This window comes from Gossypium arboreum, chromosome 7 (assembly GCF_025698485.1).
Source record: "Gossypium arboreum isolate Shixiya-1 chromosome 7, ASM2569848v2, whole genome shotgun sequence".
Taxonomy (NCBI): domain Eukaryota; kingdom Viridiplantae; phylum Streptophyta; class Magnoliopsida; order Malvales; family Malvaceae; genus Gossypium; species Gossypium arboreum.
Window position 1 is genome coordinate 99,855,571 of NC_069076.1, and position 14,766 is coordinate 99,870,336.

Genomic DNA, 14,766 nt, shown 5'->3' on the forward strand with positions numbered 1-14,766 from the left:
AAATGGAAGTAGAATTCTTTTCTAAACATTTTAATTAAATTTAAATTTTAAAATTGACATTATTGAAAGGACTTTACCTAAATACTATTCTCGCTCGAATAAAATTATACTCAAATGAGAACACCTGTAATTATACAAATATATATTGAAAAAGCAACATCATCAATTGGTAAAAATGCTTAAGGCAACAGCTTTATATCATATAATGTTACCTAATTCTCATTATAATATACACAGTTATTTTAAATTCAAATAAGTTTCATCTAAATTACCAGCTAAGATATATTAATATGCATTCGAATAATTTGATCTAATTTATAATCAACGTTGATATGATATATAAAGTGGTACTAATATATTCAACACTTTATTTTCGTAAACTTTCTAAAAGTAACCCTATCCAAAGTACTTGCTCATCATGATAATTATAAAAATATATATTAAACATTAACGTAATAAAAACAAAAACATTATACACTCATTATTGATTGATAGACAAGAGAGAGATGGAGAGAAAAAGATTACAATGAGGGGGATAGAAATTGCACAACACATTATTTTAATTTACTTTTTTTTCCTTTTCTTTTGCATGGCTTTTGACTTTATTTGCCATGAAAACAAAAACTAAACGTAATTTAATTATACATTGCTATAACTTTTTTTTATTGGCATCACTCGAGCAATGATCTTCCACTTGTAGAACCCCTTTTTTCCCTTTCTTTGAACCGTTTAAACTTTTTGGGAAGCATCTGAAGTTTTTTCCTTCGTATTTTGAGCTTCAACACCTCCTCTTCCTCTACTTTCGTACGGTTGAGGAGCCGTTGTGTTTACATCCGAAGACACGACCGACTCGAGTTTAATGACATCAACTATGTGCTGGTCTGATAGTTGAAGCTTTGGATCTTCCACCACCATTTTCTTTGGGTGGTTCTTGTAGATTGCATAAAGTATCATTTGAAGTATCCCAAAGATAAACCCTAGTACGTTTGGTACCTGAATTTTTTTTAAAAAAAAATGAAGTTTAATTATTATTGATATGGTAATTAAAAAAAGGTAGAGACTAAACTATTCACTTCTGTAGTAGAGGGACCAATTTGCTCATAATGTTATAGTATAAGGAGTTCCAAGCAAATTAACCAATTGAAAAAGGTTATTGCATGAATGAAGTAATGTACCGCAATGTTCATATCCTTCAACAAAAGGCCATAGAAGAACCACATCACTGCTCCTACGGTAAGAAACACTGATAAAGTAAACGGCATGAACTCAACACTCTTTGTCTTCATGACCTTTCTCTGCAAGAAAAACAGAGAATTTACGGTTTAAATATAATCCTATTCAGACCGGAAGTGATATTCAATTTCAAAATTGAGACAATGATACTCACCACGATAGCAAGTGGTGCCGCGAACACACTCAAAGAGAACCCCATGCAAATGTATCCGAGAATGTGGAGACGGGTCATGGGATTATGAAGGAAGTAAGTGGAGAAAAAGACAAGTCCGAACCCGAAAATATTGAATAGGAGCATAAGCTTCACAGTTTCGAGCTGAAAATTTTCCACCATTTGGGAATTGAATTAGATTCATGATGAACTTCATGAAACACGTATAAATATCTAGGGCTTTTTTTTTAGAATTTACCTTTTCCTTCTTTCTACCATAGTAAATGTAAGTGACAATGTAAAAAGATTGAATGAAACAGCAGAAAGTGTTGATGGTAATTAGTAGCATAGCATCCTTCTTAAGAAGTGCATAGTAAATCCAAAGCATCGCACTGAACAGTGATACCACATAGGGTAATGATTGGAACCCTTCTGATGTTTTCTTCTTGTAGATTTGATAAAATGTTGGCCTGCAAAAATTATTACATCACCATCTCCATTAACAAGGCATAATTTATATAGAGAAAATTCATGAAATAACACCAAAAACAAAAAGACTTACAAGGGAGAAAGGGAGACCATAAATGAAACAACGTTGCCTAAAAACAAGAAAACATGGAGTTAGAGTAAATTATAATATGCAAAGAAGAAGGGAATATGAATATATATATGTATGTACCGAGGATGCCAAAAACGAAAACCCAAGAAAGGTGAAGAGCCATCTTTTATTTGTATTAGATGAATATTATGTAAAGAATACCCTCTCTTTTTTCTCTCACTCTCTCTCTCTCTCTCTCTCTCTGTGAAAGAGAAAGTGAATATTTGTCAACTGAGGCTGATTCCAATGATCTCTCTCTCAGTTGCTATGAAGCAATCTCTAGGACGTCCATATTTATAGGGATGAAAAGGAAGGTGCCGACGTGTGGGGTGAAGTAAGAAATCCAAAAAAGTGATGTCAAGTTTACAATAAGAAAAATGTGAAAAAAGTGGCTAATCATTGAAAAAGAATGTTTTGAGGGTTGAGTTAAAATTTAAAATTTTTCGGGGCCAAAGTGAAAGAATCTATGTTAAACTTGGATTGAATTATTATTTTTTAGAGGGACCAAAAATATAAATTTAAGGGGATAAAGGGATCAATTTAGATTGTTAATTTAACAAGGGCTAAAAATGATATTATACCATCTAACCATGAGGGTCGAAGGCCTATCTCCCCCTTGCTACGCTTTTATTGATTATATATTTTTATACGTGGTCATTAAAAGTAAAGTCCCTTGAATGTACATTTAAAAACTTTTTATGGAGTGCCATCCTTAAATTTATAGAAAGTTTATAAAATATAAAAATAAATAAGTTGGGTTCTGTTGTCCTTTTTATGGCTTCATGTGGGATCTTTTACGTTTAGAGATATGCTAATTGCTTTTGTAATTAACTTCCCTAGGATAAATAGGCATTCCAAGTGATTAAACAAATCACCAATATGGATTGGTCCCACTATAGTTCTTTATGATGTGTCGTCCACCAAGTGGTTTAAGGTTTACAACTCATACTTGATTGGGTCTCATATCTTGGATGGGGAGTCCTAAAGTACTTACCCATAATTCATTCCTCGTTTTCATGGTTAGGTTGGGTCACAATTTCATAATTTATAATTTTTTTTAGTTTAGGTTAAAAATTTATGTTATTATTTACAATAATATTATTGAGGAAAAAAAAAAGACTGGAGGTGGATATAATAGTTTACACAACAATTTAGTGTTAAGAGTCACTAGAGGAGTAGGAGAATGGTTTATAAGGCATGAAAAGTGAAGCACAAGGATAGGTATTTTGTAGGCTAGGGTAATCATCCCTTAACTCTAGTTTTTGATATGTGTTCGGCAATAATTCTCTCATGGTTAATCACTTAATATGATAGCCTTCTAGATAGGTAGAATAGGATTGACATGGACCAAGCGAGATCCTACATATGATCTACACAAAGAATGAACCAACAGTATTATTTGGCAACGTATATAAGTGGTGCTTCACGTTCCGTGTATATGTACATCAGCAAAAGGTCCATAATTGGTGAAATGTTTCCCTCTAGCAAAGTTGTAACTGGTAAAGTTGTGATTGACAAAGTGAGGGTGCAATGACCATTCTAACAAGGTATAATAGGCCTTTGGAAAATTCTGATTCAAACTTAGTAGAACTCAATGCTATTTGAATCGTCTTCGGAATTTTGTTAAATCTAAATGGGTAAATTGTTAATATTTGATTTTTGAGACAAGCTAATTGGTAGTTTATTCGTGGTACTCTAATTTGTGGAAGCATCCTCGATGGCTTGTTGATACAATTTAAATTACTTATAATTGTATCTTCCTGCATAAATGATCAATTACTAACACATAGTAATTAAATCATTTGGCATAGAATAATGACCTATGGCCACATTATTTTTCTATCAACTATGCAATGCCAACGAGAAGATATCATTTTCTCTTATTGGGCTATGAATTCCACTATTGTAAGTAAAATTATCTCATACATAAGTTGTATATTCAACATACCAACTTTCGGGTTTATTACAAGTTGAGCACAGGCTTTCAACACATCAAAGTATACGGGTTACATACATATAGTAGGTTACTTACTCAGGATTGAGCTAAACCACACTATGAACGTCACAAGTGAATAAATCCATAAACAAAATCTAAGATATATTCAACTTGGGTCTTGTCTGATGTATTATCAGTCTAGACAAATGCACCTATGTCTCTATCTTTCTAGAAGTCATCTGCTCTGATATGTAAGACAAGGTATCTCCCTAATTGGACTTGATAGATGGCATAATAGTCCCTTGAATCAATTTTCTCAATTTTGATTCTTCAGACTATGAACCATTTATGTTGCCTACTAATATAAGTTATCTTCTCGAATTATGATCCGACCACATAATACAACAAAATATTAGTTAAACATTACATAATCGGTGAACCAATATTTGCTCATACATTTTTCTTTGCCTGCAAAAATCATTGAGGACAAATACAAAAGATAATAACGTAAATGATGAAATTTTATTTAACTAATTTGGTCAAAAATTTACAAGCATATATGACGAATAACTACACTAAGGGCACTAGATCCCAACAGTCTCTCACTTGCCCCAGTGAAGTAGATAACTCATATTTTGCATACACATACGTTCTACATGTTTCTCAAAACTCTTAACCACCAAAGTCTTGATAAATGGACCCACAAGGTTGTTCTCAAATGCGACTTCAACTACATCCACTATTTCATTTGTCAACACCTCTCATATAATATGATATTTTTCATCAATGTTTTTTTTCCTATTTATGATTTCCAGTTTCCTTGGTGTTAGCTATTGTCGCACTATTATACGATGTGATAGTTTTCTCCATAACAAGAATGACTTCGAGATCTATGAGGAACTTTTGAAGCCAGACTACTTTTTGTTGCCTCAAAATCAACCACATATTTGGCCACCACAATGGAGTTAGTAGTACAAATCTACTTGACACTTTTCCACATTATGGCCCCACTTCTTAGACAAATATACAACCTAATGTCGATTTCCTTAAATCTTGGCAGATTTGAAAGTCGAATCCTTATGTCCAATGGGAGTTAAATCCCCTCTAGAATATACAAGCATACAATCTTCCATTTTCAGTAAATACTTGAGTATATGCTTAATTGATTGTTAACATTTTGGACTAGGACTCGTCTAATATCGACTTGAGTATATTCTTAATTGATTGCTAATATTTTATGCATAACATAACATACATGAGACTTCCTGCAACTAAAGCATGAGGAACCTTTCTCATATACTTTCTTTCTTCTGTTGTCTTAAGACAATCATCCAAAGAAAGATGGAAGCCCGATACAAAAGATTGTGTACCTTTCTTTGAATCGGCCATAGCAAAACATTCCAATATATTATCTATGTCTGAATCTTGCGATAAAGCATTAAGGATTCGAATTCTAAGGGCATAGATAGCTTCACCCAAATCCTTCATACTAAACTATTGAATTAATCCAAAATTAAATTCTCAGCTTAGCTCCTATTTTTACTCTTATCCATTTTAGAAATTTATCGCTAACACTTAAATTTTCTATTTATATTTGATCTAAAATGTATTTAGAATTTTTTTCATGAATCTATCATATAAAAAAAATTAAAGATGAGACTTTATTCAATGACAAGATTGAGATTTTAAAAAATTTAAAATCTCAAATTCGAGTTGTAAGCAGGCCAATTTGCCCGGGTCCACATCAAAGAATAAATAAACCTAAGAATAAAAGTCCAATTACAGTCCAAAAATTCAAGGCCCAAGTGGCCCAAAATCAAAATAGTTTCAGAAACCCCCATGTACGGCCTCCGTGCGCCCGAAGCCTGGCTCCGTACCCTCCGTGCCGCCACGTGCGCCTCCGTACGCCTCACACCAAGTGCCAGCACACGCTCACCGTACCTGCACACCAAACGTAAGAAGACAACAGACGCGAGAAAATAGCAGAAAATTGTATTTTTTTTATTTCTTCTCTCGGCTATAAAGCCTAAAGAGAATCACCTGTATTTTTTTTACGCGCACATTACGAATACTAAAATACACAAGGTGTTTTCCAATTCAAAAATCTCTAAATGCTTTACTTCCTTTAGTTTCATTTTTCTGGATTTGTGATTCTTATATGCGAAAGAAAAATAAGAAAAAAAAAAGAGGAAAAGGGGCTTACCTTGTAAATGCGCCATGGGTCACCTTCTACTTTGTTGAAATCGAAGTCAGGGGGAGACCTTAAGGCTAAAAATCTCGTCCTCTAGGCTTGAATGTGCAGGTGGTTGTTTGGGGGATGGGAATCGATGGATGAGAGAGGATCTAGGGTTTGTCAAATGAGAAGAAAGGGGGGGTAAGGTGGATCGGGCGAATTTGGTTGATTTTAGTCATTTTACAAGAGTAAAAACGGCGTCGTTTTAAGCCTGCTTCAATGGCTCCCAAAACGGTGTCGTTTAGGCCAACCCATTTCGACCCTACCCGATGGCCCCCGGGATCCGCGCGCTCCTAGCGGAGAGGGAATAATTGCGTGATAAGCCCTTCCCCTTTTACGCTGTTTTTCAATTAGCTTACATTTGTATTTCTTTTGTTTTTTTTTAAATTTTCCCTATAATTTGCGCGTGTTTGCACTTTGGTCCGTGCCTCAGCGCTGCGTTTTGGGGTCTGGATTATTTCCAGATTTGGTCCCTGCGCATTTGCACATGTTGCACACGGGTCCTTTTTTTTATTTTAATGGTTCATTTCATTTATAATTTTGTCCTTCCATTTTTATTCTATTTTGATTGAGTTTCCTTTTATTTATCTTATGGTTCATTATTATTTTTAAGATACATTCAACATTTTTATCCTTGCTTACTTATTTTTTTAATATTTTAAGTTACTTTAATGATTTTGATTTTGTTTTTAAAATCACTATTGTAATGTTTTTTTACACTATAATACATATATATATATATATATATATATATATATATATATATACTTTATAATAGAGTTAATGTTATTTCATACATATAATGGTTTTAACTCCATCCACATATTTTAACATATATTTTTTTGTTATTTTAATATGTTTTGTATACATGTTTTACATATTGTTTGAATTATCTTTATACTTATATATATATATATATATATATATATATATATATGTGTGTGTATTACATACATTTGATCTATATACATTACTAATTCCATGTATTTTATACCTATATTTCTCTTTGTACATAAAAGTATGTTTTCAATTCTATTTTATAATAAAATTAATTCAATCTTAAATGTATTATTAATTTTATGCCATTTTCACAAATAATTATTCTCAAATCAATTTATACGTATATATACTTTGTAAATCTATTATGTATATTTATTAAGATTATATTTTACTATGTCTTCTTGCTATTCTTGCTATTCTTTTTATATATATATATATATATATATAATTCAAATTTTCCTCTATTGAACATATTTTAATAAATGTTTTAACATTTCATAATTCAAAAAATAATTTATTCTATAATTCATTTTCTAATGATTGTATGTATATATTTAGTTTGTTTTCACAAATATGTTCTAATTTATCAATTCATCAATGCATATATCGTGTTCATCATTATTTTAAATTTGCCTTATACTATAGTTTTGTTTTTTTTATCATTTATTTTGGATATTTTGTATTGATTGTAATGTACTAGGCTATGTATGTTATTGTGGCACATTATTTTCGTTTTTGTATTACTATATCAGTTATTTCCCATGCATGATTGAAATTGGGTTATATTTTTTAGGTTAGTTATACTTAATTGTTTATTTCAGTAGTTGATTAAATAAGACACGTTATCCTCATTCATCAAGTATTGTATCTTATGTGTGCATATTATCCCATATCATTGTTTTCTACTTGGTTTACGAAATGTGATTTTATAAGGTCCAAATCTTTAAGATTAATTTCGTTTTATTTCAAGTCGAATTAACACGTTCAAAGTTTGAAAATTCGGGGAATCGTGCCCTTTCGTGCTGGGTTGCAATTTCTCGTTTGTTCAAAATAATCGAATATTCCTTTGGAATTTCACTCATGTCTTTAAAAATTCCTTAAAACGAAGGAAATGTTCGATGTTTGGCAATTCAAGGAATCGTGCCCTATTGTAATGGGTTGCAATTTCCCGTCTGTTCAAAATAATTGAATATTCCTTTTGAATTTCACTTGTGTTTTCTAAATTCTAAGGTGAGGCAAGGTTCAATGTCTGGAAATTCGAGGAACCATGCCCTACCGTGCTAGGTTTCGATTTTTTTGTTGGACTAAATAATTGGGCATCCTTTTGTAATTTTCAACGTATAAACTTTTGAAACTTGAAATTTATCGTGTTTTCGAGGGTATAAAGGATCGTGTCCTACCGTGCTAGATGTGATGCTGTATTCCTTTGAAATAAGAGAGTTTTGATGACCAATTTGGGCTATTCAAATGTGTAACGTCCCCTAACCCTATACCGTCACCGAAACAGGGTTACGAAATATTACCAGTCAGTACAGTCCAATTCCTGGTCATTAATTAAAATAAATATTCACACACATCCTAGTTTTAAGATGTCGTCCCTTTAATGGGCCCTCGCGGACCAATATGAACAGTAAATTGAATTCGGGACTAATTTAGAATCACTACGAATTTTTAGTAAATTTCAAAATTCATACTACATACTGTTGCCAACCATAATTTACTCATTTCATCAATACTTCTACAACCTAAATGACTCTCACAAAACATCCTAGGTACATGCCATTACCAATACTCAACATATTTTACCTCATTGAATTCGGGATCGGCTTGGGATGCTGATTCAACAATCTAGCCTTAACTTAATCTGCGCACGGAAACAAACTGTACGCTGAGTATACACTCAGTGGTATTTCTATAATCTGAACACTTAAACAATTATAAAACATATTAATTTATATATATTGAACTATTCAAACTCAATGAGAATTCAAACATTCACTTTCCAACCAATGTTTTGGTCTACTTTAAATTTCATATCATTTATTATTTTTCAATAACAATTAATCAATCAGTAATGTTCATTAACACTCAGAACAATTATTTATTCAGTAACAGTCAGTTATTCTGTAATGACTTGAAATTCACGGGCACCGGAAAAGTGAGTTATAGGGCCTCCGTCTTAGTGAAATAAGTTCGAAAATAATTATTAAAAATATTTATGAGCCTAGTGGTGTGTCTAATTAGGATTTAATTAAGTGAATTTAGCTTAATTTAGAGTAAGTAATAAAAAGGATTAAATTGAATAAAGGGTAAAAGTTTAATTATAAAGTAATAGAAAATAAAAAGGATTAAAATGGCAATTAAGCCATTGACTACAAATGAGGTGGCATATTGGTGAAATAAAATCAAAGATTTTTTTAGGTTTTATATATTATAATGATTATTATTATGGTTTTATATTAAATTGTTATGATTATTTAATTGATAATATATTATAAATAAATTAAATAGAAGACAATTGTATGGTAATAAAATATACATGTGTAGGAATTGTATTGGTACATTTGTAATTTAAATATTTAATTACTTATAATTTAAGTATAAAGATATTTTATAATTATTAATTGTATTAATTAAATCATGAGATTTTTATTTAATAAGCAAATTAGATAATGACATTTGTAATAATATAAATATGTACACTTGTTATATAATTATTAATTTACTTAATATTAAAGTAAAATATATTTTAATATATTATATTAATATTATATTATGTTAATAAAATAATAAAGTATAAAAGAATTAAAGAAATAAAGAAACAAAAGTGAATAGAAACAGAATTGAAAACGGGAAGCAGGGGAGAAAAAGAGAAAGAAAAAGGGAAAGAAAAATAAAAGAGAAAATTAAGGATTTGAAGCTTGGAGTTAATTTGGTAAGTCAATTAAGTCCTTTTTAGTTAATTTTGATGTTTTAGGAGCTTTGAAACAAGATTTTGATGAAATTAAGTTGATAGTTCAAGAGTTCATATGTTTCCAAGTAGGGTTCATGTTGGAAAAATTATGGAATTAGGGATTTAATTGAATGAATTCTAAGTTAGAATTGATTAAGGGATTAAATTGTAAACTAGGCTATAAGTTTTATGTTGTAGGGACTAAATTGAAGAAATTTCGAAATTAGGGAAATATGCTGGAAATTTTATAGTTAAATATAATTTTAGACAAAATTTGAATAGAAAAGAGAGTGAATTGGATTAAGAAAATAATTAAGTTTAGTTAGGATTAAATTGGGAATAAGGTAGGAGTTGTTTAGAAATTTAATTATTTATTATAATTAATGCTGTAAATAATAATGTAAATTACTATTATTTTCAGAGCCAACAAAGAACCTGAAGCATCAGCATCGAAAGGAAAGGAGAAAGTCATCGAGGACTAAAACGGAGAATTACGGTGTGTATTACTATAATTCAAATTTTAATTATTATTGATTGCTGAAATTTTAATTGTTATGTATGGTAAATAAGACTTGAGGTAAGTATGTGAAATTGATATGAATATTGAGTGAAAATGAAAGTGATATAAATTGAATCAAATTGAATTGAATAAGTGAATTATGGAATATGTGATTATTTGAAAAGTGTATTGATTGAAAATAAATAAATTGTGACAAATGTACGGTGTTGATGGTATACACTTGTGTGAAAATTAATTTGTATATGAATTAAGATAATAGATATTTGAATTGAATGAGTATTGAAAATTTTTGTGTAAATGAAATTGAAATTAGAAAAAGTAAAATAATACCCTATTAACTTGTCGGACTAGATTCGATACAAATGGCATGCCATTGGATTTGTGATGTGATGAAGAGATTGTAGTTCGGCCTAGAGGATGTTTCTGTTATTATATACTTCGGTTTATCCGAATAGGCATTTAATGCCTTATTGGTGTGTTTGGGAGGATATATTATACCGGTGTGTTATGGAGGATTTATAATATTCCTGATGTGTTTGGGTTGGATATTCTGGTGTGTTTGGATGGAATCCGCGTATCTGTCATAGTCCGAGCTTTGTTAATAAGGTAAATAATTGAAATGAAATTTTGAAAATGAGATTATTTGTTTTAGCACTATTGAAAAGTACGAGAAAGAATGTATGAACTAAATTATGAATTGAGTTAGTATGAGAAAAATGAATTATGAATTTAAGATTTATGAAGTAAAATAATTATATATAAAAGTAGTTTAAATAATTATAAAATTTATGGTTGATGTTTGTAATTTATTAATATTAAATAGTCTTGATTTATAGTAATACCACTGAGTATATCCATACTCAGCGTACGGTTGTTTCCGTGTGCAGGTTAGTAGAAGTCAAGTGTTTCGGCTCAGCATCCAGAACAATCCCGACTCCAACACAAATTTCGTGATGTATATTTTTCTTTTGGGTAAAGGTGGCATGTACATAGGTGTTATTTAGTCACTTGAATATGTATATTACTTTGGGTAGTGAAGGATGAATTATAAAATTTAGATGGTTAAATGAAATGGTAAGGAAAGTACATGATATTTTGATACATGAACATTAAGTTGTTAAATGAATGAAGTTTTTAATCAATTTTGAATGATGCTATGATAGTTATTAAGTTAAAATTTTGTTAATGATATAAATATTAGTTATATGAATGTGAAATATTGGTGTTAGTTGTTTTAGTTTGAATTTGCTGGAGGTTTAGGTAAAAATAAGCAGAAATGCTGCCGAAATTTTTATAAAAAAAAATATTTGGAATACTCGAACAAGTCCCGTTCTACTTTTAATACGTGTTTGAACTTCGAGAGTTCAAGATAGGGACTTAATTATTATATTATACTATGAAAGTTATATTAATTGTAAATTATTCGTAAGTTGTCTGATATGTCCGGTAATGCCTCATAACCTCGTTCCGGTAATGGTTTGGGGTTAGAGGGTGTTACATATTCGGTAACAATCAGTTATTCAATAATAACCAATTATTCAATATCGATCAATTGATCGGTTATCCAGTAACAATCAATTATTCAGTAAAATCAGATATTCAGTAACAATTAAGTTATTCAAGAATGATCATTCATTCAATGACAATCGCTTATTCAAGAATGATCAATTATTCAAGAATATTCAGTTATTCAAGACCAATCTAATATCCACTAACATCAATTATCTGTAACACCAATTATTCAGTAATAATAAGTTATTTTATACCTTTATTTACCCCTATTAACATGACTCGGACTCGAGACGGATATACGGATCCAACCAACACACCAAGACGATTACATAGTGCCTCATCGGCCAAGTCAAAAAAGAATAAAGATAAGATGGCGATGCGGTACACGTGGTACCTCATCGGAACAAATCCGAACGATAATAAGATATGATATTCAACACACAAAGTGCTGAATCGATAACGGTAACAGTAACAGTAGTCGGCACATAAGTGCGTGATCAGTAGGCCGGCAAAAACCCGTACTCTTTCATATCCTATGGCATGCCAACTATATCCGACTAGTTAATAGGGTATTTAATTCACTTTTCAGTTTTCAATTAATTCATATTTTAATTAATTAACTATATATTTTAAATTAAATATAATTTCATTCACTTTTCACTAATAAATATTCAATTTCACAATAATCACATTTTCTATCAATTTCATCACACTTCCAACTACATATATTTTCCAATATAACAAATATTTATTATTCAATTTCCACATCAATATTCATTTCAATTTAAACATTCACATATATTCATAAATCAATTCAATATAATCAATATTCAATCCAATTCAAATAATCATCTCAAAAAACCTACTACATATATATTAATTAATAAATTCAACAATTTAAGTATTAAGTTTGGATTATAGAAATACAAACCTTAATTTCCGAGCTAACTCCCTTTGACTTTGTCTTGTCCTTTCTTAGCCGAGATTTCTGGTACCACATTGACTACGAAAGTAATACAATTCATAATCATTAATACATTACTAATTTATATCTTGAGTTACAGAATTCTAAATTAAGATCCGGTAATTTCTCCTGAAACTAGACTCACAAATCTTCTTACCATAAATTTTTTAGAATTTTTCGTTTAGCCATTTAGTACAGTTTATTCTTTAAATTCACCCCTGTTCTGCTGTCTGACAGTTCCGACCCTTCTTCATTAAAAATTAATTATCTCACAGTACAGAACTCGGATAATATTCCCGTTGATTTCTCCTGAAAATAGACTCATTAGGATTCTAAACATATAACTTTAAGCCTCTAATTATTTTTCTCCAATTTTTGGTGATTTTCCAAATTCAGAACAGGGAAACCCAAATTCATTCTGACATTGTCTCACAAAACTCATTATATCTCATAATTTACAATTCAATTGCTTACACCGTTTCTTCTATAAGAAATTAAACTCAATGAGATTTAATTTCATATTTTATTCATCCTCTAATTCAATTTCTACAATTTTTGGTGATTTTTCAAACTTAGACTACTGCTGCTGTCCCAAACAGTCTTAATGCAAAATGTTGATTTTCTACTTTAATTTCAATTTAATCCTAACTAAGTTCACTTACTTTTCTATCTTAATTCATACTTTATTTCTACTCAATTTTTAACCAAACTTAGACATAATTATCTATTTTTCATCATAAAACCATAATTTCGAAATTCTTTCAATTTAGTCCTTAAAGCATAAAACTTATGAATCACTTTACAATTCAATCCTTATTTCATTTCTAACTTGAATTTCTATCAATTTTGCCCTTAATTCATATTTTTGTTCAACAAGAACAATGTCTTATAATCAACTATCTTACAATATATCAACTTAACTTCATCAAAACCTTGTTCTAAAGTTTCTAAAACATAAAAATTAAGTAAAAAGAGCTAAATTGACTTACCTATTTAAGCTTCAAGCATCAAACTCCAAATTTTCCCTTTTTTTTTCTTTCCTTTTTTTTCCTTCTTTCCTTCCCTTATTTCGTCCCTGCTCTCTGTTCTTTCTCCTTTCTTTTTCTTTTTGTTTCTTTTTTCCGTTTACTTTACTATATATATATATATTATAATAATATAATATAATAATAATTCTTATATTATAAGTAATTATATAATTGTATTACACATGTATGTATTTAATTCATTACACATATATATTTTATTACCATACATTTGTCAACTTGTAATTTATTTCATAATAAATATCAATTTAATAAAATAACATTAATAAATATTAAATGTAAAAACCATAATAAATAATAATAATAATAATTTAATATACATATTTATGCATAAAATCAAAGATTTTTATGTATTTGTCACCTCACTTAGGACAAATGGCATAATTACCATTTTGGTCTTCTTTATTTTCTTTTAATCTACAATTAAATTTTCACACTTTATTCAATTTGGTTCTTTTACTTAATTACTCTTAACTAAATTAAATTCACTTAATTAAACTCTAATTAACCACTCATTTTACTTAGTAAATATTTTTAATAAATATTTATGAATCCGTTTTTTAAAAATGGAGACACGAAAATACACTTTTTCGGTAACAGTAAAATTTGGGTCGTTACAAAATGTTTATAAAAGGAACCACATTTCAAAAAAAATTTAAATCTTAGACATAAGGACAGTATTTAATCGATTTGGTACCGATTTTAGGCGTAGTAAGGGTGCTAATCCTCCCTCATACGTAATCGACTCCTGAACCCATTTTCTCAAATTTACGTAGGCCAAAATGGATTTCAACGAGATAAAATATTTTATTAGGTGATCCAATCACACCTAAATAAAAG

The 14,766-nt window shown here is 29.8% G+C and overlaps 1 protein-coding gene and 1 long non-coding RNA gene across 2 annotated transcripts; both read right to left on the reverse strand.

Annotated features, from left to right (window-relative positions):
- Positions 1-416: 416 nt before the first annotated feature.
- On the reverse strand, positions 417-2,254 carry LOC108483294 (bidirectional sugar transporter SWEET10-like). Its single transcript, XM_017786602.2, has 6 exons — positions 2,064-2,254; positions 1,947-1,983; positions 1,644-1,854; positions 1,388-1,549; positions 1,176-1,295; positions 417-993 (listed from the first exon to the last, which is right to left on the reverse strand). Exons 1-6 carry the CDS (start codon positions 2,104-2,106, stop codon positions 730-732), a joined length of 837 nt encoding a protein of 278 aa, XP_017642091.1. The 5' UTR covers positions 2,107-2,254; the 3' UTR covers positions 417-729.
- A 3,302-nt stretch (positions 2,255-5,556) lies between these two features.
- Positions 5,557-6,345, reverse strand: LOC128295262 (uncharacterized). Its single transcript, XR_008285609.1, has 2 exons — positions 6,122-6,345; positions 5,557-5,859 (listed from the first exon to the last, which is right to left on the reverse strand). It is a non-coding gene; the product is annotated as an uncharacterized LOC128295262 (long non-coding RNA).
- Positions 6,346-14,766: the final 8,421 nt, after the last annotated feature.

Coding starts and splice junctions, on each gene's coding strand:
- LOC108483294 (XM_017786602.2), bottom strand. CDS start 2,106: ATGGCTCTTCACCTTTCTTGGGTTTTCGTTTTTGGCATCCTCG. Junction 1,550..1,643: donor ATGGTAGAAAGAAGGAAAAG/GTAAATTCTAAA, acceptor GAAAATTTTCAG/CTCGAAACTGTGAAGCTTAT. Junction 1,296..1,387: donor CGGCACCACTTGCTATCGTG/GTGAGTATCATT, acceptor TTTTTCTTGCAG/AGAAAGGTCATGAAGACAAA.